The following is a 27,155-nucleotide window of genomic DNA, read 5'->3' on the forward strand; positions in this document are numbered from 1 at the left end:
CAGTGTTCCGGATGGGATAATTTCTATCTCTCTACAGAGTACATAGCTACATCTCTCTTATTACATTTCGGCAATGTTCATTGCATGCAGGTTATTCCCCTGAGGATAGCATTGCATGTGTAGTAACCATAACTTATATGCTATGTTGCCGCTACATTTTTGCAGTCAATTCATAAAAAATCAGGCGGTAATGCAACGATTTGTCTCTTAGTCAAAAAGAGCTTTAAACAATGCAAGCACTTGCATGACAAATGGCTAAAAGCCATATTTAGAGGTATATGGGTGGGATACTCTGCCACAATATGACAGATACCCTGTCCATCATATTGCAAGTTTGGTAGGCTACAATGAACTTGCATTAAAGTGACCACGTTAGTGATAGTGGAGCCTATCTGCCAAACACTAAATAAGGCCCATATTTCAGATCAGTATAATATATCTTCAAAAGCAATTAGGCTGGAAAAATCTCGTAATCCTTTATTGACAGATAAAACAATATTATCTGAGTAATTGGTGAAGTAAATCTCCAAACTCAGTAGCCTCCACTCTGTTATTATCAGGTAAGTAACATCAACATCATAGTATTTTAAGATAGTAACTTTAAAGAGAGTCCCACTAATTCATCATACTAGTCAAATGTATTGCTTAAAATAAAATAGTTTGTTACTACCTTAGCTTTAATCACACTAGTTTTTAGAGACAAAAACTGAAATTTGCAAAGAGGGAACACATGAATTTATAGTTACTCATCATGAAGCATGACAAACAAGTTACCAGGGCATGACCCAGTCTATAGTTTCTGTAGCCAACAAGGCACCTCGTCTAAGGTAGATGCGCCTGAGGGCTTTGGGTGGTCTGCTCTCCTACTCCTTGTGGTTTTGTCAGGAGCAAAACCCACAATCTGTTTCCTCACAGTCGTAATAGCCATATTATAAGTAATTTATTTCCTGCCTACATATCTCAACAATAAATTGGAAAGATTCAAATAAAAATGTAAAACCACTTTCTCTGTCCATTAAGTGCTTCGTCAAAAACTGTCCCCCTGTTTTGCAGTTATGGCCGACATCCCTTGGAAAAAGCACTAAAAGCAGAGGATCTCAGCACCATCCCCAGCGTCGTCCTGTCTCACTTATAGTTTGTTGGTTTGCAGGAAAGCTCCACCTCATCAACTTATCAGTGATCAAATGTTAAAAAAGAATCTACAGGGGGCGTGGCCTGCAGCCAAAGAAGATGGCAGCACACTAGACGAGCTGCTGTAGCAGAAACATAAACTACACCTACCATATGGCACAATCCGTCCAGTTGAAGGGAATCTACTGTCTGCTGGTGCTGAAGAGAAGCGGTGGGCGGCTTTTCCGACCCGTACCTGATCCGTTTTAGAGTGTTTTCGTGCGGCTGCTATATGACCCGGGCCCGAGTCTAACGGTCAGAAAATGGTGGCCGTCACTGCCTAGCCCCATTCGGACATCTGGTGCCTGCGGAGCGCCTGACAGGGTGGAGGTTCCCCATCCTGGGCGCAGTGTGCCCGCGGTCGATGGTGGAGGCTGCGGGACCGGCTGTGCCCCCAGAGTTTGGTGTCATCATGGGACCGATATCCGGACTGCTACGGCCGGGCTCACTTGGTGTGTAGAGCGGCGGCTCTCAGCTGTGCCTGGGGGGTGCGAGTGGTGGGTTACGGTACGGCAGACACAGGGCGGCTGGCAGGAGAGGCACGGGTGGGTGGAGCCTGATGGGCCTGGTAGCGTGTGGACCGTGAGCGCATCAGGAGCGACAGCGGCACCCAGGCTGTTGGAAAGTATGTGGAGGCCAAGCCACAAAGAGAGGCATTAGCAGCACTGCGGATTCGAGTGCGTGGCAGAGGTGAGGAAGCAGTACCGGGATGAGACCGGCATTGGGCCCTTGGCGGTGGGTGAGGCAGCAGCGGCCATGACAAGATGGTGGCCAGACCATTCGCGGGCACTGGAGCCCGGTGCCTGCAGTAATTGGGACTCACGGCTCTGCCCTCACTGGCGGCGTAATACAGATACCGGCCCCAACTGAATTTGAAGCGCGGCGGCAGCGGTTGGCCAGTTGGCTGGCATATTGGACTTCTTGGATTAAGGCAGTATTTCCCCCGGCACCCGAGTGCCTGGCCAGTCTCTGGCTCCACGAGGGATTCGCAGGCCTTGGCAGCGCAGCACGGCGCCGGATACAGGTCGTACCCTGTGGTGGAACGGACGGTGAGCAAGCCCGGGTCAGGATGAGCGGCTGGAGACACCACATCCAGTGGGGCATACACTGAATCACAGGGGGCGAGAGGCATTAGGGGGGGCACATTGAGAGAGACTGGGGGGCGAGCAGCTGCGGACTGCATCTTCTGCGGTGGTGATCACAGGGCTATGGGTTGCTATGGGTTGCAACAGGGCGCAGACGCAAGGCCAGACTAACTACATAGATAAGTACACCGTCAACATGGGACGGGAGGATGATCTACCAGGAGGGAGCCAGAGAAGCGAGACGACAGCCAGTGGGCCTGACCCATTACTTAAAGCCATTATGTTAGCCATCAAGGAGATGAGCAGCGCCATAAAAGAGATGCGAGGCACCATGGAGCCCAAGCTCGACTACGTGACTGAAGAAGTCAACCTACTACGTGCGGACTTGGGAAAGATGTCAGATAAGGTAGCGGAGGCTGAAAGCGGCATTGGTAGTTTGCAATCTAAGACAAAGAGGCTGGAGGAACAAGTAGTCGCACTCACTTAAAGCCAAGCAGACATGGCCGCCAGCCTGGAGGATCAGGAGGGCCGGGCATACCGGAATAATGTCCGAATCGTGGAAGTTCCGGAGGGCCTGTCAACTGACTGGTTCGTGGAGGACATAATACTTAACCACCTTAAGCCAAAGCGTCTATCAAATTTCCTCTCTGTGGAGAGAGCTCATCGAGTGCTGGGAGAAGTCCAAGCCAGGGACCCCGCCACGCACCATTATTGCCCGCATCCTAAACTACAGGGATCAAGATGCAATCCTGCAAGCATCAAGGGTGTCCGGGGACCTGCACCTGGACAATGCCACAATTCGTTTCTTTCCTGACTTTACGCTAAATGTGCAGCGCCAGTGGAGATCATTTGAAGGGGTCAAAAGGGCCCTCAAGGATCAAGGAATAAAATACATGATGCTATATACGGCAGGCCTCAAGATTCTAGACGGCAACAAGGTGTTTTTCTTCAACTCGCCGTCCGAAGCGAGCGACTGGATGGAGGGGTGGCGTACCGTGGGTCGCCAGAATGGCTTGAGACGCTCTGCCTTGGGCCGTGCTGGTCAGGGGACCCACAGCACTAAAAGTCAACCACAAGAACCCCAACAGCTCGAGCAGATATCCCACAAGTGACTGCAGTGGTAATGTTGACTTGGGGCACTGTGGGAGAAGGATGCGGGGAGGGTGGCATGCCCCCTAGGTCCTTGAATGTAGGTGGTGGTCGAATGGGAAAACCTGGGGCAGCACATTGTAATCCACATGTAGTAATCCACATTTGTAAAGCGCACAATCACCCGTAAGGGTCTCTAGGCGCTGGGGGCCGTCGGGAAGATTAAGCAAGCTATTGCCCAGAGTCACATGGTGCTGGGCTAACCTGCCGCCGGAGCCGGGGATCGAACCCTGATCCCCAGATTCCAGCGTCAGTCGCCCTGGCCGCGGCGCCACACCTCTCCCATTGCAGGACTGGGTCTCCTATGGGTTTTGTGATTGTGAACTGAGGGTCTATGGTACACCTCTGCTGCATTGGGGGAGCGAGTGGGGGGAGCTCAGACAGCGAGATTCATCTAGTGGGTGTGCACTCCGCTGCTTAAGTATGTCTTCTTCTGCGATTGCAGGCTGACGTTTCCCTCTTACTGTTGTTATGGGGTTGAAGGGGCGACAGGCACTCTGCATGCTTAAGAGGTGGGTGGTTGGGGTCCCCCTTAGCAGGGAGGCAGGGAGGGGGGTACGTGTTGGGGGGGTAGGAATATGGGGGAAAGTTTATGTTTAGCTCATGGTGACTCTACTTCCTATGTTTACGTGACATTTTCTATGGGTGGGCATGTGCGGGGGGATCCGGGACAGTCTAATTTGTTGTGCCTCAATGGATGATCAAACGCATAACAGGATTTGGTCATGGAACGTCAACGGGTTGGGTAACAAGATTAAGGGGATACTTGTCCTGCAGTATCTGAAACGCCAAGCCCCTGACATAGTGCTTTTACAAGAGACTCACCTAAGGGGCAACACGTGCAGGGCTCTGGACCGGTTCGGCTACAAGATGGTGGCTCACTCGGGGTTCACGTCTGGCTCTAGGGGGGTGAGAATCCTTGTACGTAAGGCTCTCCCGATGGTGGTCACGGGTACGTGGGCGGAGGACTCGGGGTGTGTGATGGCTGTGGCGGTCAGGTGGGAGGGTCGCACGTTGGTGTTTAGCTCCTGTTACACCCCGCCTGGGTTACATGCGCAGACCTATGTTAAAATAGGGACCCACTTTGCTGACCTTTCTTGGGGCACTCTGATATTGGGGGGAGATACCAATGCGCTCATGGAAGCGGACCTGGACCGTTCTGGGGAGAGGCAGGGGCACAAGGGAGAAGCAGGCTTGAGTGGCTTTGTCGCAGCACTGGGCCTCAGTGATATTTGGCGCATACACCACCCCTCACAAAGACACTACACTTTCTACTCCGCACGGCACGGATCCTTCTCCCGAATAGATCATCTTTTGAGCCAGGAGACCAATTGGGCGACTTTGTACACTCCTGTATCATGGCCCGGGGAATCTCGGATCATTCACCAGTGGGGTTTACTCTTAGAGGGGTGGCAACAACTAAGACGACCTTCCCTAGAATTGACTCATGGTGCCTCAAAGACGAATCCATAGCTGATAAGATACGTGAAGGTTCCCAGTTGTATGTCGCAGTGAATCAGGGATGGGTCGATTCCCAGTTAACCCTGTGGGATGCTTTTAAAGCAGTCTTGAGGGGACAGGCTCAGGCGTTGATTGGGGCCCAGAAAAAGGAGGCGGCACTTAAAGTGGCGCAGTTGGAGCGGGAAATTGAAGCGCTCGAACGGGAGACGGGTGGGGCCCCCTCGGTGAAGCATAGCCATGAGCTTGCCCTCAAACAGCGGGAACTTCATGCGCTGGCGGAGAGTGAGGCTCATGCCTATTCCCTAGCCACCCAGCATTGGATATACGATGCCGGGGATAAAAGCATGAAGTTATTGGCATGGCCCAAGCGCAGGGCACGAGAGCGATCCTGGGTTGCGGAGGCATGGGGCGAGTCGGGATCCTTGGTGACCACCGGGACTGAAATAGCAGAGGCCTTTGCTTCATATTATGAAGGGGTCTACACCCCGGTATGTACCAGATCGGAAACGGATTGCGAGGAGTACCTGCGGGACTTCGCTTTGCCTGCGCTGTCCCAGGAGCAGAACGATAGCCTTGACGCTGACCTTACGGCGCTGGAACTCGGGGAGGCTCTCAATGCACTCCAGGCGGGGAAAGCGCAGGGGCCCAATGGGCTCCCAGTTGAAATATACAAGAGGCAAGCCAGTGCTGTGCTTGAACCCCTCAGATAAATGTTCCTTGAAGCGAGGGATGTAGGGAGACTCCCTCCAGATCAGCGAGAGGCCATGATTGTGGTTATACACAAGGCCGGGAAACCAGCGGATCGATGCTCGTCTTACCGCCCTATTTAGCTCCTTAATGTTGAGGCCAAGATGTTGGCTAAAGCCTTAGTGATGAGACTGCTCTCGGTATTACCAGATCTGATTCATGTAGATCAGTCAGGATTCATGCCCAACAGGAGTACGAGGCACAACCTGCGCCGACTTTATGGAGTCTTATACATGACGGAGGACGTCGGCGACACTCAAATGGCCCTAATGGCACTGAATGCCTCCATGGCCTTCGATAGTATAGAATGGCCATACCTATTCATGGTCCTGCGATGATTGGGCTTTGGGCCTGTCTTCTGCAGCAAGGTGTGTTTGCTGTACGCACAACCTTTGGCAAGGGTGAGAGTCAATGGGGCGATGTCTCCAATGTTCCCCCTGCGGCGGGGCACCAGGCAGGGTTGCCCACTATCCCTGCTCCTTTTTGCCTTGGCCCTGGAGCCAGTGGCCCACTGGATCCAGAGGGAAAGGTCTTTTTTGGGCTTGGCCTTGACTGATGAGTGGGTGGAGCGTATATCCCTAAACGCCGATGACATCGTCCTCTACATGGCCAGACCATACCATTCAATGGCGCAGGCGCTACACCTTTTTGAACTCTTTGGCAGTTACTCCGGCTACACTATCAATTGTGCCAAATCCCTGATTTACCCATTGTCGGGTCCCCCCCCAAGAGTTCCATCGGGGTGTCCAGCATCGATAGTCACTGATGGATTTAAATATCTGGGGTTGTAGTCACTAGGGACAGGTCGGAGTTCTTCGCGAGGAATCTCAAGCTGCACCTGGCACGGTTGGCATCGGATGTCGCCCACTGGAGTTCCTTGCCTCTTTTCCTAATGGGGCGCACCGCGCTCTTCAAAATGTTGGTGCTGCCGCTTCAAAACACACCATACCGGGTCCCGGAGGGGGTGTTTAAACGGGTATCTCAGGCCTTGAGAACGCTGCTATGGGATGGGAGAAACCCGAGAATTTCACTACGTAAGCTCACAAGGGGGGTGTACGACGGGGGCCTGGCCCTCCCGGACGTGCAGTTGTACTATTGGGCATCTCAGTTGCTGGTCATCAACGATTGGAAATACGGGGAGAGATCGGAACCGGCCTACAGGGTTGATAGGTATGTCATGCCGGAGGGCAACTGCGAGCCCCTGTTGTACTCGCGGAAGCAGCAAAAAGATCTGCCCTTGCATACTGGGGTGGTGTTTCAATGTTGGGGAGAGGTTAATAAATACTTTGGTTGGGAGGGCACTATAACGGGAAGAACCCTGTTTTAGACCAGAGATCTCCTGACGGAGGTGAAACGATTAACCGGTTTTAAGGGTTGGAAACTGATCGGGATAGACTACCTTGGGGATGTTTGGAAGGGGAATGCTCCTAAACCCTTCGACTATCTCAAAAACGAGTATCAAATGTGCGATTCCCAGCACTACCATTACCTTCACCTAGTGCATGCCTTGCGCACGCATATATGTGCTGACACCTCGGTCCCAGAGTACTCGCCCATGGAAGACGGGCTCCTGCTAGATCCCATTTTAGGAAAACCCACGGCCACTATTTACCGCAAACTCATAAATAATATGCCTGATCCCCTGGTGTCTCTGAGGGCAAGATGGGTGGTAGATATTAGAGACCTGGAAGACGACGACTGGCAGGACGCCCTGCAGAGCCCCCACGAAGTGGCGATTTGGATTAGGTTCCACCTGGTTCAACTAAAAATCCTTCATCGGTTGTATTACCTGCGCACTCACAGGTATGCTTGGGGTAGGAGTCTGTCCCCCGCTGTGTGCAAGGGTGTGTCATAGGGAGGGCTCCTTTTTTATATTCTTTGGGACTGCCCGTACATTGTGCCTTTCTGGACCAGTATGGCACATACAATGGCAACGGTAGTAGGCTCACTGGTACCAGTGGATGCTAGATGGCTTCTGCTTATGATCAAGGGACCGACGGGCTGGTCAAGGTATTCTAAGATTTGGTTGGCCCTGGCGGCTGGACTGGCCAAGAGGAATATTGCTAGTTCATGGGGGCAGACACGGCCCGTGCAGGGCGTTATACCGGGGTGGTGATGTCAGGCGGGGGAGGGTCAGGGTGGGGGGTTGTAAAATGCGGGATATGGACAATTACAGGTACGTTCCGGAAAGAAAAAAAAATTGTTGCCCGCGCTGCATCACATTTGGCAAAGCAGCGCAGGTAAAGAAATTCGTTTTATTTATTTTTTTCGGTACTTACCTGTAATGGTCCATATCCCGCATTTTACAATCCCCCACCCTGACCCTCCCCTGCCTGACGTCACCGCCCCGGTATAACGCCCTGCACGGGCCGTGCCTGCATGGGGGCGCAGGCGCCTCCACAATGGGACCAGTGGCAGAGAGACTTGGACTGGTGTCAGAGGGCAGAGGAGTTTACAAGGCTAGGGGTTGTGAGAAGAAATGGAGGAAGGTTTGGGGTCCCTGGCGCAAATACAGAGCCCAGAGAGGGGGGGGGGGACAGGTATAATAAGCATTGTTGTTCTATGGCACTGTATTGTATGCTTTCGAATGCGGACTGTGTTGTTATCCTTGCACATGCCATGTATACATTGTTATGTATTTGATGAGTCATTGAGCAAAGTTAATAAAAAGAGTTACAAAAAAAATAGGATCTACAGAGGGCTATCACACAAATGGAGAGGCAATCTTCCATGGGTGGGAAACCATGCCAGTAACTCCACTATTAGCCTTGATTTACAGAACACCTCACTGATTCTGCTGTCACTCTAATAACCCCTGAACTAGTTGAATTTAAAATGTTAAACGTTTTGGGCATAAGGCTCTTCTCATATATGCTCCTTCTTAACTTTCCAATCAGGCAAACCTTTACTGGCTAACCAGACTACAACAATTAGCCTCCCAAAAGAGAGGCACCTGCATCCAGAGAGATGTAAGCATTTTAAGGTTAGAATGTTCTATGTACAATGCTGCTTCATTTGCATTACACTCCCTCACTGTTCCCTGGAGCATAAATCCTCCAGAAGAAGATTCAAACTATGAGAATGTGAAGCTACCACACTAATTCGAGAAGCCCTCCTTTCTCCTCCACCTTAGCAATGTCCTTTTAAATGGCCTACGGGTGCCAGGAATGCTATACAGAAAAGAATAATACCACAAAATAAATATGTTTCTGAATTAGACCAAAAAGAATGGCCAATGCTTGAAATGTCAGAGGTCATTCGTATATTTTCCTCTATGAGTCCTCTCACATTTACCATGACAGAGTGATTCCAGAAATATGCCAAGTATCTCCTACAATGAGATTCATAGTATTGTCTACATGATGCTTGAAATCGTTTAATCATGACTGAGATAAAAAAAAAAACAGTGAGACAGAACACTGATAGAAATGATGGGATTAGAGGGAGGTATGGGGCCTTTTATCGCCTTTCTTGGTAAGTGTAATATTGTGATAGCTAGAAAATGGCAGTTTTCACCTGTATTAGGCAATAGTAATATCAAACAATTTGAAAAGTAAAACTAATCTAAAAAGGCTTGAAACATCGGGACTTGTTGTGTAAACCAATATCAACAGCACTCATTGGATCCCAAAAATATGGTATTGCCTTGAATGGATTACAATGTGAGAGATTCCATGCATGATTAAATGGGTCATTGTGTCATGACTCTTCACATGATTTAGTTAAATACCCTTCCTTCAAAACACCTGATTGATGCAGAATCTCCAAAAGTCATTCGGAATTATTTGTGCGTTTTTCAACATGTGTAAAACAGCTCTTAAATTTGAAAGATCACTAAGTCTGTACTAGACTCTCACACATGTATACCTATCAATGGTTATTCTTATTGGAGGAAGAGGTATCTAAAAATAAGATTAACTGCCAAACTTCAGAGTTCATTCTCTCAAAATAGATAAGAAGAAAATGGTGAAATAGCCCCAAACACAGAAAAACAATACAGAATTTATGTCCAGAGGACATATAATATAATAGAGATGTTGCCCACCTTTTTTATGCAATACGGGGCAAACGTACTAAGAAATTGTATATTTCCACTTGAGCAGGGCAACACGTACTGTTGCAGATATTTACAACAACAAATTTAATTCACAAAGGCATAAGACACATTGCAGGCAAAGTTACAAATAAATAACTTTTGAGGCTTCTACTACTGTACATTGTCCAAAATGTGAAACGGTAGGGTTGCCACAAATGTATACGTTTTGTTTTTTCATCAAAAAGAAATAAAATGTTCTTATTGAAGCCTCTCTTTCCTTACACAATCATGACATATGCTGTGTTGTGGCACCCTTTTACACACTTCTCTGCTAAACAAAATGGTGTGTCAACATCCTTGTGTGGGACAGTGCACAAAAACTGACCATTTACTCAAGGAACATGTGGGGAGCAGTAACATTTAACAACAAAAAAAGTTTCTATAATAAATATATTTCATATCATACTGCAGTACTGGAATTTCAATGCACCATGTTATGCTTCAACATGTATACATTTAAGCATAGTTCCGGTTCTATAGATCACAAACATATAGCCGATGATTGATGCCTTGTGAGAGATACTGTCCCTGTGATTAGAACTAAAATGACACAATAAATAACTATGGAAGTAATCCCTACTGCTCAATACAGCACACCAGTAAATAAAAAGCGCCAGTTCAAAGGGAACCAAGCTATGAAACAAAGCATGAAAGCCAGTACATAATTCAGCTCAGTGTACAACTTTGAACATTATTTACATGAATGGAAACATCAGAACAATATACCACACTTAATTACATCAAACAGTTCATAATAAATTGCATATGTTAAATTCTTTGGATGTGTGCCATATGTAAAGCCCTTACTGTATGACTACACATCAGCCCAGACTTTGAAGAGGTCAATTAATATGTGTTTACAAAGTCTGCCAGGCTTGCGCTTCCACATAAAAAGCCTGAAGGGTAAACAAAAGGATTATGAACACTTGTCTATTCTAAGTGTTCTTTGTCTATCCTGAAGCTGCAAGAAAAGCTGCTGTTCTTCAAGTTTATTAAATAACTGCATATTGAGAGGTTTCTGTGCTGCAGCATATTTACACGAAGAGTAAGAAATGTATGCATGTATGTGTAAATATTATGTATTATTCTCAAACTAGAAAAAACTCACTGCTATAAACAAAGTTACCCTGTGTTGACAGCCAGGGTAACGTACAGCTCCTTTGCTAAAAAAAATGATTCATTCATATTGACAATTCATTCAGTTTTGGTGGTTGTGAATGTAATGAATCATTCAAAAAAAAGTCCGAGATTGACTTCCATAGTCTAGTAAAGAGTTATGTGAAATTAACATGTAATATTATTCCCAAAGTCGAATTCTTCTTGTGTAAATCTAACTTTCAGATATGCTTGCCATAACAACGAACAAGAATCGCTTCCACATTTTTTGGAGGGAACATTTAACTTACAGGAGTTTTTTTCATTTTTAAAACTAGTCTTTTCAAAGAGCAAGCCATTTACCACTTGCAATTTTCAAATGCATCTTGGGGCGATTTAGCCAGCAAGAGTTTAAATCCCACAAGGCTAGATGCATATCATTTTACTGTCAAGGTGTATGTTTGTGAGATACATTTCCTTTGTTGGGTGCTAAAATAGTTCAGCACAGTCACTATTCAGTTATCTCAAGACTTTACAAATAGGGGCTGCTTTGAAGAATTTCTGGGCACACTTGTCGGGATAACACACTGGACCCGATTTACTAAAGTAAAATGACACTTGCACAGTGGGGCGGAGAACTCTGTATATAAAAAGGTAGGGCAGACCTATATTTTTATATGCGGAGTCTCCGCTATGAGTGCAGACTTTTTGCAGTTGTAAATTTACAAGTCGTAAAATTCAAGTCAGAGTTTGTAAATACCAAAACAATGCAACTTACATAAAAGTGTAAGTTTACTTTTGTGAATCAGGCCCTTTCAGACATGTAAGTCGCTCAAGCTTCAAATCTTCTTGTTGATAAGGACTACTTCCAGAGTTTTAAAGAGTTAATCTATTTAACTGCACGTCTAGAAACTTTGAGGCCCATATCGGCTGTGGACATTCTGGGTCACATCCCATCGATGGAGAACTGAGAAGGCTATGGTAAACTCAGTCTCTGACAAAGTTTTGGCTGACTCATGTTTTAAATATGTGGAAGACCTAGAGCAGTGCTATTATGTCACCATATACAGTGGCAATTGGTTGCTTGTCAAAGGAATTTTCAAGGTATGTGCTACTTTCAGATGGAACTGCAGTCACATGTTTTGACATTCCTCAAATAAACAGCAGACCATTGCATAATAACACCAAGCATCATATCAAAAAAATTAATAAACTAATATGGGAAATCACAACAAAACATTACAAACAGAGTGCCACACAACGAACAAAATGACAAAGCAATAATGCAGCACAAAAACATAGGGATGTATGATGTTACAACGCATACTTTTACCACGCCTACCATTACCACGCAATTTTTACAACGCAGGATCCATTACAACGAAGTACCATTACCACGCATGTATTTACAACGCATATACCTTTACAACGCATACAATTACAACGTAAGTATTGGTAAGTATATAATATTTTTTTTAATGTAATTTAATTAAAATTAATATAATGTAATTTAATTTAATTTTAATTTAATTAATTTAATTTAATTTAATTTAATTTAATGTAATTTAATTAATTTAATGTAATTTAATTTAATCAATTTAATTTAATGTAATTTAAATTTAATTATATTTAATTTTTACCCTGTACCCTTTTACCCAAAAACCCAAAACTGACCCTGAACTTTAAAAATACCCCTTTACCCAAAAACCCAAAACTGACCCTGAACCCTAAAAATACCCCTTTACCCAAAAACTCAAAACTGACCCTAAACCCTAAAAATACCCCTTTACCCAAAAACCCAAAACTGACCCTGAACCCTAAAAATACCCCTTTACCCAAAAACCCAAAACTGACCCTGAACCCTAAAAATACCCCTTTACCCAAAAACCCAAAACTGACCCTGAACCCTAAAAATACCCTTTTACCCAAAAACCCAAAACTGACCCTGAACCCTAAAAATACCCTTTTACCCAAAAACTGAAAACTGACCCTGAACCCTAAAAATACCCCTTTACCCAAAAACTGAAAACTGACCCTGAACCCTAAAAATACCCCTTTACCCAAAAACTGAAAACTGACCCCAAACCCTAAAAATACCCCTTTACCCAAAAACTGAAAACTGACCCTAAACCCTAAAAATACCCCTTTACCCAAAAACTCAAAACTGACCCTGAACCCTAAAAATACCCCTTTACCCAAAAACTCAAAACTGACCCTGAACCCTAAAAATACCCCTTTACCCAAAAACTGAAAACTGACCCTGAACCCTAAAAATACCCTTTTACCCAAAAACTGAAAACTGACCCTAAACCCTAAAAATACCCCTTTACCCAAAAACTGAAAACTGACCCTAAACCCTAAAAATACCCCTTTACCCAAAAACCCAAAACTGACCCTGAACCCTAAAAATACCCCTTTACCCAAAAACCCAAAACTGACCCTGAACCCTAAAAATACCCCTTTACCCAAAAACCCAAAACTGACCCTGAACCCTAAAAATACCCCTTTACCCAAAAACGCAAACTTATAATATTTTTAATAAAATGATATACTTACCAATACTTACGTTGTAATTGTATGCGTTGTAAAGGTACATGCGTTGTAAATACATGCGTGGTAATGGTATGCGTTGTAATGGATCCTGCGTTGTAAAAAATGTGTGGTAATGGTAGGTCGTTGTAAAAGTTGCGTGGTAAAGGTTGTATACCAAACATAGCATCATAGAAAACAACAGAACACAAAACCACCACAAGATGCCACACAAAAAATATGCACGTGTTTGCCTCACATAACCATCTTCCTAGTTTTGTTTTAATAATGCAACAGTAAAAGTTGTTTGGAACAAGCAGTGCCTTAACCTACCACTAAAGACATGAGATAGCACTATATAAAAATGTTTTGTTAATCATATCTCTGTCTACCCTCTGTGGACTGCTTTTACTGCTTTTTCTGGAAACAGTTATGTGAAAGAGGCTATACAATCCACACATGCTAGTGTCTTACTGTCCTCAAATATCAGCTTGCTAATTTGTGAAAGGGAACTATTTTACCCCATAGTAATTTTCATGAAATGTACTAATTTTGATTACAAATATCTGTTTTTAGATTTTTCAAATTATCCTCACATATAAGCTGAATTTCTGTGGCATATTTTAATGGCTTACTCTTATGACGAAGAACAAAGGGGAAAAATACCGCCAAACCCTTCCCCCACCCAGGTCAGCAAATGAACAGCTTTCAGCACCACCACAAATTATTCATTAACTTATTTCCCCCATACAACACTGACGGTAGTAGTGTGTGCTGTGGGTGTGGGGTCCTCACATTCAAATCTGCAAAACTCAAACCGGTAAATTGGTAAAGATGGCACACAGTTGAGGAGTTACGGAAGCCCAAGTTTTACTCCTAGGCGTGCAAAAGCCCTTACATCTGTGCTGTCCATTGTAGGAAGGAGAATAAAATGAATGAAATGCACAGGTTTGGGTATATATGAATATGTGTGTATGAGCGTGTGTGTGGGGGGGTGTTTGAATGTGTGTGTGTATGTTGTTTGTGAATTTGACTTATTTCAATGCTGGGCTGGAGTACATGTAAGCCTGTTTTTTATGGCTGTGGTAGAATTAAAAGTGTATTTTTTGAAATTCAACTGTCTTAATCGTATGGGAGTGTGTGTTTTGTATTACCATATTCATCCCTAAAGCCTACCTTTAATTGCATATTATAGTACAGAATTAGTACTACTAGAGTACGACTTGACCTACTCGAAAATGCCTTTTATTTGTGTATCAGGCCCTATGTGCTTATGAGAAGAACAGTGAATGCATGAGTTTATCATAAAAAGAAAACAAAATGAAAAAAATTGCATTATTGAAAAAAGAAAAAATAGAATTCCTCTTTTCAAAATGTTATACGTTTAAAGATAATGCCTTCATGTTTCTGTACTCAGCATCTGGAAACATATGGCAGCAGTTCTAGAATGTTGTGTATTCTGTGTGACATGAATTTTACAAGATGATCACTGGTTAATTGCAAACAGACTGGAACTGTTGTGAATAAGTCCACGCCATTCAGATCTGAGACAGTGCTGCTGTACTCAAGAAATCACCATGTCTGAGATTAAAATATAAGTACTAAGCAAGTGTTTTGCATTTTTCAGAGGTTTCTTTCTTGGATTCTCATTCAGAAGTTGGCATGCACACCACCAGTGCTGGTTCCAATTTGACTAATCAAAAAGAATCGTTATTGATTATGTGACAGGGACTGAATGTTCCATAAGCACAGAATAATTAGCGACTTACTGATCATTCACTATAACTATATAAAAATGCTCCAACTACTGTTCACAGTTATGACTAGAAGTTTCCTATAGATCACAAATTGCAAACAGATACCCAAGGGGGACTTGATATATCATTAACATCAAAGACCAGGTTCATGGCCTCGGTTTATGATGGCACACATCCTCACCAGGTGCATCAAGCAACGATTTATTTCCAAGTACTTGTTAACAAAAATTGTGCTCTCTCTGCTACACATGTCCAAATTCTCTAAGTTAGTTAATTCAGATGGCTGCGGTCTGCCATTGTAGTGAGTGCAAGGAATTGGGTGCTGTTTGTTATGACATATCAAAGTGACAGAGTTTTGACAGCCCATGAGGTCCTTTGGAAAACCTCCAAAGGTGTCACCTCGAATACAAATCACCTGTTTCTTCATGCCCTTGAATCTGTAATATGGTTGAGGTTCAAAGCAAATGCATTCATCGAATTGCATTGGCTACAATCCCATGCCTATGACAGAATGCCTTTTTCACATTGCACAAGCATAGTATGTGCACTAGTACAATTGTGAGGACCGCTCCTGAATACAGAAGGATGCTCGGAGTGCAGAAAGCAGGCATACGGCCCCTTACAATCAAACCTCTGCATCATAAAACTTTATGCAAATGTAATCAACACGGTGCCCAATCATGTTTCTTTATCCCACTTTGTTAATAAGCATCTCGGGTTGCATCCTGTCCTTCTTCGCTCTAATGTCTGTCTGGATTGATTCAAATTTATTACAAATATCATCAAATCTAGACTTTTCATTCTGTAATACCACTCATTCCTGTTGGTTCTCATATTGTTTTGTTACATTGTAAGTTCTTGTTTTTTCAAATAGCTATTTTCAGAAGACTTCCTGGCAAACCACTTGGTGATAACGTTAGACTTGTAGTTTTTAGGACTCGCTCCTAGCATTGCAGTGCGCATCACTGCTCACGCAGCGAGAGACCTCATTTAGGGGGTTTCAAAACTGACCTAAGGATCGGACACGCTCGTGCGTGTGCTTTTCGTTTTGCCCCATGATATTGGTCTTTGCGTGCGCCTTTCTAACAAAGACAGCACGCAATTGGCCAAAAGCGGGTGCATTGCTCCGCCCATGGCCTACTGGTGCCGGTTACCGGCACCAACCGCCATGTGGTTTCAATTATCGTGCCCAGACACGGGTGCGATAATTGAAACCACGCGTTTTGCTGTGGCGCGCACTGCTCGTTTTTTTTTTTTTAGAACATTGTCAAACTGGATCTAAAATCTAGATTTTCATGATAGCAGCCTGCGGCAAGTGGAGCAATACTAAACACCTTTTATAAATACACTTCCTTGGATTTGGTTATTTGCTGGCCTGAAAGCTGAAAGGTCAAATGGATGGGCAGCAGCGGTGCCGGTGTTGTGCGTGATCTACAATCTACTACTAGCAACAATACTGGACCTCAGTAAGGCAGTGGCTCTTCGCTTCCAATTTTTTCAAGGTTTGTGGGTGAAGAGAACGAACATCTGACATTGACGACGCAGTGATTGTCATTAAAAACGCATGCCTCGTTGTTAGAGAGAGGATAATGAACATTTGCATAATTCAAAACATCCAGACTAATCCAAGCGAATATCTGGGAAAACGCTAGCTGGTTTGCATCGTACACGCCATATTACTTTCAAAGCCTGATTGGTTTTATGTTAAACATGCCCATGCATGTTCAAACATCCCCTAGATTCAGGATGGCGGTGCACCTTACGTCACCTTCCACAGTGGGCTAAAAAGGCAGACTATTTGCATTTTTTATTACTTTTTCCCTGGAGAGTATGACCCACCGCGGAAGCCCCGTGAAACCTTATGATTTCTTGCTCAAGTTTCTGCTGGTTGGAGACAGTGATGTAGGCAAAGGGGAGATTTTGGCCAGCTTTCAAGATGGAGCCACGGAGTCACCCTATGGCTACAACATGGGTGAGTACTGTCACATGTACATAACATGTCAGTGTTTTTATCGTTTTAGGCATGCATCTTGCATCATTTTAGAATCTCTTGAACTTACAGTAATTCATGGGTACCCCTTACATGTATTCGGGATGTCTATGTTTTGTTTACTAAATAATGCATTCTATGTTCTTACATTTTTGACAGATAAGAAAAATGGATTTGCTTAGGATCACAAACTTTTATTTATTTGACAGTGCTTAGTTTGAATATGTGCTGGAGCACAAGTTTTGTCCAGAAGGCTGCAGCCAACCCTATTGAACGCACTAGTGCTGAATACAAAGATTACGTAGTTTTGTTTTTAGCTCATGCTTCTTTAATTCACCTCCAGACAATCCCTGCCCCTCAGTCTTACTTTTGTAGGTTCTTTTTCATCCTAGCCTTCTCCATTTGTTATGATTTTTCCTTGTTTCTCTTCCTCCCTGCATGTTTTTCTCTTTCTTCCACTGAGTCAAAGTCTGGTATGGAAACATTAGTGCCGGTTCCCAAAAATGAGTGCTGGTGGGTTCCACCTGCACCACCAGCTCAAATTAAGCACTGTAAAAGCTGATGGTTCTAAATTCTCTTAGTGCATTGCTGAAATGGGCAGACTTATTTGCAGTGCTCCTTCTGTATTATTGAAAGTGTTGTGAAAATGCCCTTGCACAATCGTAGTGGGGCTGTCCTTATTTTTGCTTGATGCATACTCCATGGAACTTCGCTAATGTACATCCTCATTCTTTGCTTTCAATATATATGCACTTAAAAGAATAGTTACTTCTTCAAAACCACCCAGCTGCCATCTGAACGTTCACCTTGAAAAATAGTACTTATCTCCTAACACCTCTGAACATTACCAATCTACCTCTCAACCTAGACCACTTCCCAGAGGTCCTAAATCTATACAGAGCAGATTCTACCCCTACTAGAAAAAAAATAATGGATCCTAAAGACCTCGCCAACTTCTGCTCCTTTCATCCTTCTACCCTTCATAGGAAGAATTGCTGAGAAAGCAGCCTGCACCCATATAGAGGAGCAGGTCACCAACAATCTCCATAGAACTACCAATCCATTTTCAGATCAGTCTTAAGCACAGAGATAGGTGCTCTTCAAGTAGACAACAAGCCTTCCTCAACAGTGACAGAAACAACCTCTACTTCTCGATCCTTCTCTATCTTTATGCTAGAATGGCTAGATGTCCTCCTCTTTGGAGGGTTGTACTGCATTTGGGTGGTCTGCCCTATTGCAGATACTCAGCTGATGTGGATGCCAAATAAGATTTTTGCTGCGTGGAAGATGCTGGAACTGAAATGTCCTTCTCTCCCTTACTCTGTACATATTCGTGTTTCCCTGCCTTGGGTGCCTGACTGCGTGTATCTGGTGTCTTGACATTTTATATTTAGCCCTGGTGTAATATTAGTTTGAGACCCTGACTATGAGAGAGCCTGGATTTTACTTCTGATCTGTAGGGTTGGACCAAGTGCTCCTTCATTAGGTCTCTGCAACAGCACACCTGCTCTACATGCATCTTGTTTGCATGAGATATTGTAAATAACAAGGGGCTTACAGCCTGCCCATTGCTTAACATTCTCTGGCTTCATTGTCACTCTCATTTGTGGCCTTCTAATTGGCTTCTTTTCTTTTCTTTCGGCTTGAGTATAGACCATTTACTGATTGCTTCAGCTCGATTGCTGTCCTTCCGCAGATCGCACTGTTTAAGCTATTGGCATTGTAAATGACACTGCCTTTTATTAATGTTTTAAAAACAAAAATAAAAGACATTGTAATTTGCAAAGCCAACATCTTGCTTTTTAAGAAATATGCGTTTATACTACTCAAACCTGTGGTAGTTGAATGAGAGTGGCTTAGGACTTTGCACTTCTCAAATCCCACCCATTATTTGAGGGCTGTAGTTAAGGCAGGCACCTGTGGAGAAATTTCTTGGGGATTTTGCACCAAATGTCTGATTTTTCGATGAATACTCCCAGTGATATTCCAGGGACCGTCTCGTCATTTTTCCATCAAACCGAGGGGACTATATAGAGTTTTGTGAATACAGGATGACTGGCAAAAACGGGTTGATGTCCGATCTGCCCTAGGAATAGGTTATCCATTTTTGGAGTATTTTCTTCATCGCTCAAATTCTAAATACCCTCGAAGTCACTACCTGCTCACTGAGATATACAAGAAATAATATCACATGTAATTTTTGAGTAATTGTTGTATTGAAACAAAGTGTGATAGTAGAAAAGTATATACCACTGTTTAGTAAAATGTGCAAAATAAACAATGCTATAACCTGAGACTTTCTTTGGTCATTATCTTAAGCGTATGTAAAGGATTACATGATCTAACATGGTCTAACAGAGCTACTTATAAAAGTAAATGTAATATATCGCAGAACATAACATAATTTTTTTCCAGGCACCACAAATATCTCATTTCACTCAAAATCTACCTCAAAATGGCATATTAGATTCGAAAATGTCAAAAAGCATCCATGCAATGTAACAAATTCTAATAGGAATAACATTTAACTCTCTCAAAAGGATGGTCCGGTGCACCCTGAACTCATTGCAGAAGTGTTCCTCTCCAAAATTGTTACTTTGTACAATCAACGTGCACCCAAAAGCAGACATATTTTATTTTGCACCTAAAATGTTCAAACATCCTGTTTCAGAAAACTAGAACTCCTTTAATCATTCGTCTCGAACATGTCAAAGATCATTTCCTAAAGGTGCATCCATTTATCACTGGAGTGTGTTATTTGCATCCCAGATTGAAGGGCATTAACATTCCAAAATGGAGACACTTAAATCAGTGGTTTACACAAATGTGGATGAGTGGCAGCTGTTGCTTAGATTGAACATCTACATTTCTTTTGTGTTCATTGGTGACAGAGGAACAGACTGGCTTTATGCAGTGATGATGTTGTATATGATGGATCACCTGGAACCCCATATACTCCAGCATTGTCTTCCTTAAATCACATCTTTTATATTAATACAAACTGGAAGACAATAGGATAGGTGTGCTCCAGCAGACTTGGCCCTCAGTACCCTCCTCTTCCATGCTGCTACCCTGATAACCTAACTATTACTAAGAGCTCTTTATGAATGTCCACGAAATACCCGATGGATCAGAGTTATCAACTCCATGTGAAATTACAAAGTCTGTAGATTTACTGTGCTTGCAACATTTTTGCCCATGAGATTTCCTCTGCTTAAAGCAGGCAAAATATCCTGAAAAATATCCAAAGAGAAGTTGTAAGGAAAATCAGATGCTATAATCACAATTTACACAGAGAGCATATGCACCTTAGCACTGATCAGTAAATCAAATATACCAATCATGGCTAGACAATCAAAATCACAATTTACACAGAGAGCATAGGCACTTTAGCACTGAACTGCAGTGGTAAAGTGCCCAGAGATCTATAGCCAACAAAAACAGGGTTAGAAAAATAGGAGGCATGAACGCAAAATGTTTGGGGATAAACCTTTAAAATGGACCAAGTCTAACACTTGGGCTTCTCCTGGTTAAATCTGGCACAGAACATAACTATATTGAGAGCAGCAGTTACTTTGGGGATGGGCAGCATTGACAGGGTATCACGAGTGGGGCCCTGGGGTTCCACTGAGAAATTGGGATTATGATTGGTTATCCATGAGTGGCATATTTGATTTACTGATAAGTCCCTAGTAAAGTGCACGGTGAGTGCCAGGGCCTGTATTTCAAATGCTCCTAGTGGGCTAGAAGCATTGGTTGTGCCACACACATGAGTAGCCCTGTAAATATATCTCAGACCTGCCACTGCATTGTCTGCGCACACAGTTTTTAACTGCCATGTTGACCTGGCTAGTGCTCTCACTGACAGACCCCATTTCTTACATGTAAGGCACCCCTCGGGTAGGCCCAATGTACCCCTGTGGGCAGGGAGCAGGGTATGTGAAAGGGAGGACATGTGCTGGTGTGGTTTACATGTCCTGATAGTGAAATACTGTGTATTGCGTTTTTCACTGTTGAAAGGCTATCTGCCCCATAGGCTGTAATTGGAGCTGCACTATAACATTTTACATGAGTAGCTTTCAATTGGGATAAGCTAGGGAAATGGAGTTAAGGCTCTCTAAACTCAGAATTTAATAACACACCTTTTAGTAAAGGTGCTTTTTGAATTACGTGTTTGAAAAAGTAACTTTTAGAAAGTGGGCTTTTTCTTGCTTTAGTATTCTGTGTGCCTCTGACTGTTTGTGTATTCACTGTCTGGTTTAGGAGTAACAGGAGCTGGGGATGTGCATTCACTCTAGATAGTCATAAGGGAGGTAGAGGTGTGTCCTGCCTTGCCTGGGAGACTCATCCCTAGGCTGAATAGACCTGGTCTGCATTTAGAGTGATAGGAGGAGTTTCGCTAGTACATAAAGAGGCTGTGTCTCATTTGTAAAATGCTGTCTCCATGCCCGGTGCTCAAGTTGGACCAGGGAGGTCAAAACCGGTATGGACTGAGCTCAGATTCTCTGAAGCAAAGAGAACAATGAGAAAATTGTGTATAAGTATGAGACGTTAAATCCCGGGACTTTAAACTACATATGGAAACAAGAGGACCCTCCCAAGAAGAAGAGTTGTGTGAATAGCTCTGCCTTTTCTGTGTGAGGGGTGGTTTGTCCTGCAGTTGCTGCTTCTGTCTGTGATGGAGGAAAGGACTGACTCTTTATGCCCTGCTGTGGTATCCTGTTTGTGAAGAATCTCTAAGGGCATGTGTGCGCTTGTCTCCTGTTGGAAGTCCCAAGGCAATCAAAGACTTCAGGAAAGATCCCTGCTGGATCCCAAAGGAAACCTGTTTAAAAGGATAGCTGAAAAGCTGTGTGAGGAGCACTGCCCTTGATGTGTGTGGGGTAGGCTGGCCTGCAGTTGCTTGTCCTGTCTTGAGCAGGAGAAGGATTGGACTGTTCTTTACCTTCCCTTGTAAAAAAGGTGCATGAGAAGTGCTTTACTTTTTATTTCACTGCGTGGGAAGCAGTATCTCTGCTCTCTGGCCCTTTATGTGCCCAGCATGTGGTGAGCGCTATTCTTGAGGAAAGGATCAGCGCGTGACTGATCCTCTGCGTATTTGCTAAATACTAGCACGTGGTGAGTGATTCCATTCCTTTGCATTTCTTTTCTGCATAGTGAAGGAGAAGCTGCAGAGGTCCGACTCCAGAAAGAGCTGATGATCTCTGCGTGCCCAAGGCGGACAGGGCCCGGCGAGGGAAGCTGTGCTTGCCTGTCTCTGCCTTTCACGGCTATGGCCCGTGCAACGGAGATCGTGTTGCATGCACCGCTGTACTATTTGCCCCCCTCGAGGCAGTGCGATGCTGATGGCCATGATCGGAAGCTGTCAAAGGAGTCAAAGGAAAAGGAAACCCTGTCCTGGAGCCCCTGTGCTGCTAAGCTCCAGGGGATGGGGCCCTGCAACAGGAGAAGACCCAAAAAAAAGAGCAAGGCGCAGGAGGGCCGAATGTTGGCGATCCCAAATAAGGCCCACGCAGAGGGAGTTGAGCAGATGCGCCTTTGTTTATATACAATATACGTGATATATTTATTATAACCTTGTGCAGTGTCTCTTTTTTAGTGTGTGTAGTGTGTCACTGGTGTATGTGTGTTGCACAAAAACTTTACACATTGTCACTGGGATAAGCCTGACTGCTCTTCCAAGCTACCAAGGGAGTCAGCAGGGATTGTCTTGGGTGTGTAACTCCCTTACCCTGACTAGAGTGGTGGGTTCTGCTTGTCTTAGGGGCATACCCTAGACAACCAGAAACCCCATTTCTAACACCAAGTTATTCTCTATAAGACCCTGTTTTCTTCATTCTTGTCACATGTGATGTTAGCAAAACCGATACTCGTGACTTCCAGTGTCATTTTCTTATGTCATTTACATTAGCCATATTTAGGAAAACAGTTCCTGGAATGTTTAATATTTCATTCTCTGTGTCACTATTTTCACTATTATAGGGAAAAGTGTATTTATCATATCAAAAAGATACTATTAAAATTGGACTTTTTGATCACAGTGAATTATATAATGCATTTGATGTATTGACCTTCAGAACATATGCTGTAAAGAGCATTTTGACTGGGGGATATGAAGTGTCCCATTGATCTTAAAAATGATGGTAAATAGGACAGAAAGTCACAACCCACTTTAGTAAGGAGTTATACCTGTGCTTAATTTGCAAAAAAGTAAGTGTCAGGTTCAGGCCACTGCAGCTTGCTCTACCCATTGCCCCAGGCAGCGTATCACACTCTTGCAAGTGTCACAATTAAATCTAGGCCACACAAAGCTTTAATAAAGGACTGTATGGTTGGTATCATGAATTGTTTGCAAATATTGAATTATTAAATATATTGTTCTCTCGCATCAAAACTGGGCAAACAGCTCCGTCATGCGGCGGGCTGTGTTGTGGGGTGCCGAGCACCAGCAAGCACTGGCTCAATTTAAGCTCTGCTTTATACAAATAAAGGGATGAAACATTTTGACTCTCCATTCATTAGCCGTCCATAAACTATTATTTCTGACCAAGAATATAAGGTGATTTGTAAACAATGTATCAGAAAACCAACGATTAGGATGTGCTCCTACTACAGTTCTTAATTATAGGACACTCTCCAAAGATAAGCTTCCGTTTTGTTTATTTATTTACCAAAGGCCTCTATTATTGTCCGCGTTCTCAACTGTTCAAACCTGGAAAAACAAAATTCTAGGGAGCCGTGACGTTTGTGTGTGGCTCTCACAAAGAAGCACCAGATGAGAGCAGAGAAAAAAACAACATAAACAAGCACCAGATGAGAGCAGAGAAAAAACAATCATGCAACATAGGGTTGGGTTTGCAACTACGCATATATGCCCATCTCATCCATATAGCTCGCCAAAATTATGAACCAAAAACCATAGGGAAACAAAGGATGAAATACAACGCATTGCCTAACAAAGGCTGTTGCCAATACACCGCTCTCGGTTTTGCTGGTGCGAGTTCGGTAAAACCTCATTAAACTGTCGTGGATCTGTTATGGCTAGTATTAAACAACGCGTGTGATGTTTACCTCATACACGTCCTCCTCCAGAATTCGTTTGCCAAAGACGGAGATCCCGTAGGTGTTAATTACAGGTTTGTCACTTCTGAGGAGCTCTTTCGTGATCTTCTTTTTGCAGTCGACAATCATGGTCACAGTTTTTTTCTCCACACTGATAGCCACCCGATGCCACCTGAAAATGAAGACCGAAGATTGCAGTTAAGAATATAAATCCGACTGTATTTAACTATTTATATGCTTATTAAAATTTAATAAACTTATTGAAAAAAATAAAAGAGAATATAAATCCGACTGGTGATGTTCAAACTTAAATGATTGTGGTGTAAACACAGCGGGCCGATTCACAAAGATTTTTGTACTAGTGTGTTCCTTAACTGAGGAAAAATCTTGGAGTAGGACAAGAGAACTCAGGGTTTCCTCCTGGAATTAAGAACTAAGGGCCAGATGTAGGTGTCAAAATACCGGTCGGAATCGGCCGAAAATACCGATTTTCGGCCGTTTCCGACCAGTATTTTGACATTGGTATGTAGGGGCACTGAAAACATGCAGATTCGGTAATTTTACCGAATCTGTATTTTTACCAAATCGGTAAAATTACCGATCGGTAAAATTACCGAATCTGTATTTTCCTATGTAGGTAGCACTTCTAACAGTGCTACAGGGCCTTTAGAATTCGTTATTCACCATGTAATACAATTGCCTGGTAAATAGCGAATTCTTGTGTACATGCACATCTGTTCATGTACACCTGTGCCATGTGGCACACAGACATGCCCTAAGGGCATGTATGTGTGCCACATGGCGCACAAGCCAGTTACAGGGTTGCAACAGGGTGTCAAAGTGACACCCTGTCCCCCTTGTAAAATCGGTATTTTTACCGATTCGGTAATTACCGAATCGGTAACTGCCATTGAATCCTATGGGTTTCAAGGCCCATAGGAATCAATGGCAAATACCGATTCTGTAATTACGGAATCGGTAAATACCGAATCATACCGATTCGGTATTTGTTACCGAATTTCTACCTACATTAGAATTACCGATTCATGAATACCGAATTGATAAAATTCAGTATTTATGAATCGGTAATTCACATTTACCTACATCCTGGCCTAAGTCCCTGACTCCTAGTACTAAAAACATTGTGAAATGGCTCCTCTGCAATACATGTATTGAGCCATGCATTGAAATGTCTGTTTCCAACAACATGCTGACTTTAATCCTTTATGTATATAACACTGAACAAGTCGTTTGGAGATTCTCACAAGCATTTTTGCTTCTATGCATTGGATTTCATGTATGTGTTTCTAGGGAACACTTCATGGAGTAAAAAAAAAACAGATCGATGATTCTCAGTTATTGCATGTTTTTTAATACATTTGTGATATTTGCCACTAGTTGCAGTAACTAAGAGGCTTCATAACATGCTCTATACAAACATTTGCAATGCAATAGGTCTCATATTTGCGAGAGTTTAAGCTATTGGCATTGTAAATGACAATGGGGCACATGCATCAAGCCCGCATTTTGCGATTTCTAAATAGCGAATTCGCTATTTAGAAATCGAAAAATGTAATTCATGTAGGAATTACAAGAAAAAAGTGTGATTCCATAAAATTCCTTAATTGCGAATCGCAAATTGCGAGTCACAATTAAGGAATTGATTCCTATTCATTCCTATGGGCCCAGAGGCCCATAGGAATGAATGGAAATTGCATGCACAACTTGCGAGTACCCAATAGATACTCGCAAATTGCGCATGCAATTTCAAGGGTGCAAGGGTTCCAAAAGGATACCCTGTTGCACCCCTGAAATTCCAATTTTCACACATGTTGCGCACACACATGCCCCAAGGGTAAGTGTGTGTGTAAAATGTGATGTTGAAAAAGGCATTTGTATGCATTTTTCAAAGTTTCTGCGATTTACCATCAACTTGAAGTTTATGGTAATTTGCTGTTCTTAAAATAAAAAAATCGCTATTTTTTTTTTTTTTGCTTTGCATTTAGGGAATTGTAATTTGCGATTCCCTAAATACAATCGCAATTTAAGTAATCGCAAATTTAGCAATTACTTAAAAAGCGATTTTTGCATTTGGGATTATGCATCCCAAATGCAAAAATTGCAGTTTCAAAGGGGCAGATTCGCAGTGAGTGCAAGAAACAATGATGCATGTGCCCAAAGTCTTTTATTTATCTTTTTTACTAATTAACACATAAATAAAAGGTATTGCCATTTACACTGCCAATAGCTCAAACTCTTGTAAATGCGAAACCTATTCAAAGAACCGGCAGCCATTGCGTCGGGCTACTTAGAAATTAAAAATGCACATGGTGCGCTGAATGTTGCAGGAAAGCATGTTGTGCCTCCAGTATGAGAAACTCATTAAAGAAAATAGTGCATACAGATTTAGGGGCACATTAGCAAGAACCTCGTTAAAATTATCGCCGTTTTAGCGTCAGGAAACTGCCGCTAAAACAGCAATAATGGGCTGCACATCTAACCTGGGCTTCAATTGGAATTCTATAACGCATATTAGCAAGCCCATTATCGCTGTTTTAATGGCAGTTTATTGCCGCTAAAACGGCGATAATTTTAACAAGGTTGTTGCTAATATGCCCCTAAATAAGAAGTACAGTGTAACAACTGAAGTAAAAGAGCCAGTTCTCATGGGAGGTTACAAATGAAGACAAGGTGGTACTAAGGAGGGACTAACAAGCCCATTAACGAATCAGATACATATATATATATATATTCAACAAAAAGCTCCACAGCACCTCCGGCAAGCGGTTCAGCCACATCAGCGAGAGAGGAGACGGACTGGAGGATCAGGTGCAAACATTTTATTAGCACAGAAAACAGCTACGCGTTTCAGGCTCCACGAGCCCTTGTTCACGCTGTAAGTCATTTAAAATTTTCGTTGCTTTTTGTGTGTGTTTGTGCAAGTACACGCCCTAAACATATATATATATATATATATATATATATATATATATATATATATATATAAATATATA

General features: G+C 43.2%; 1 protein-coding gene across 3 annotated transcripts in view; it reads right to left on the reverse strand.

Annotated features, from left to right (window-relative positions):
* Positions 1-27,155, reverse strand: part of COL11A1 (collagen type XI alpha 1 chain) — a 393,245-nt gene that overhangs the window by 284,749 nt on the left and 81,341 nt on the right. For all 3 annotated transcript variants that reach the window (XM_078644690.1, XM_078644705.1, XM_078644698.1), the window contains exon 4: positions 24,151-24,313. In XM_078644690.1, coding sequence (XP_078500816.1) covers positions 24,151-24,313 — 163 coding nt within the window. The remainder of the gene's footprint in view (positions 1-24,150; positions 24,314-27,155) is intronic.

This window comes from Lissotriton helveticus, chromosome 1_1, assembly GCF_964261635.1.
Source record: "Lissotriton helveticus chromosome 1_1, aLisHel1.1, whole genome shotgun sequence".
NCBI lineage: Eukaryota > Metazoa > Chordata > Amphibia > Caudata > Salamandridae > Lissotriton > Lissotriton helveticus.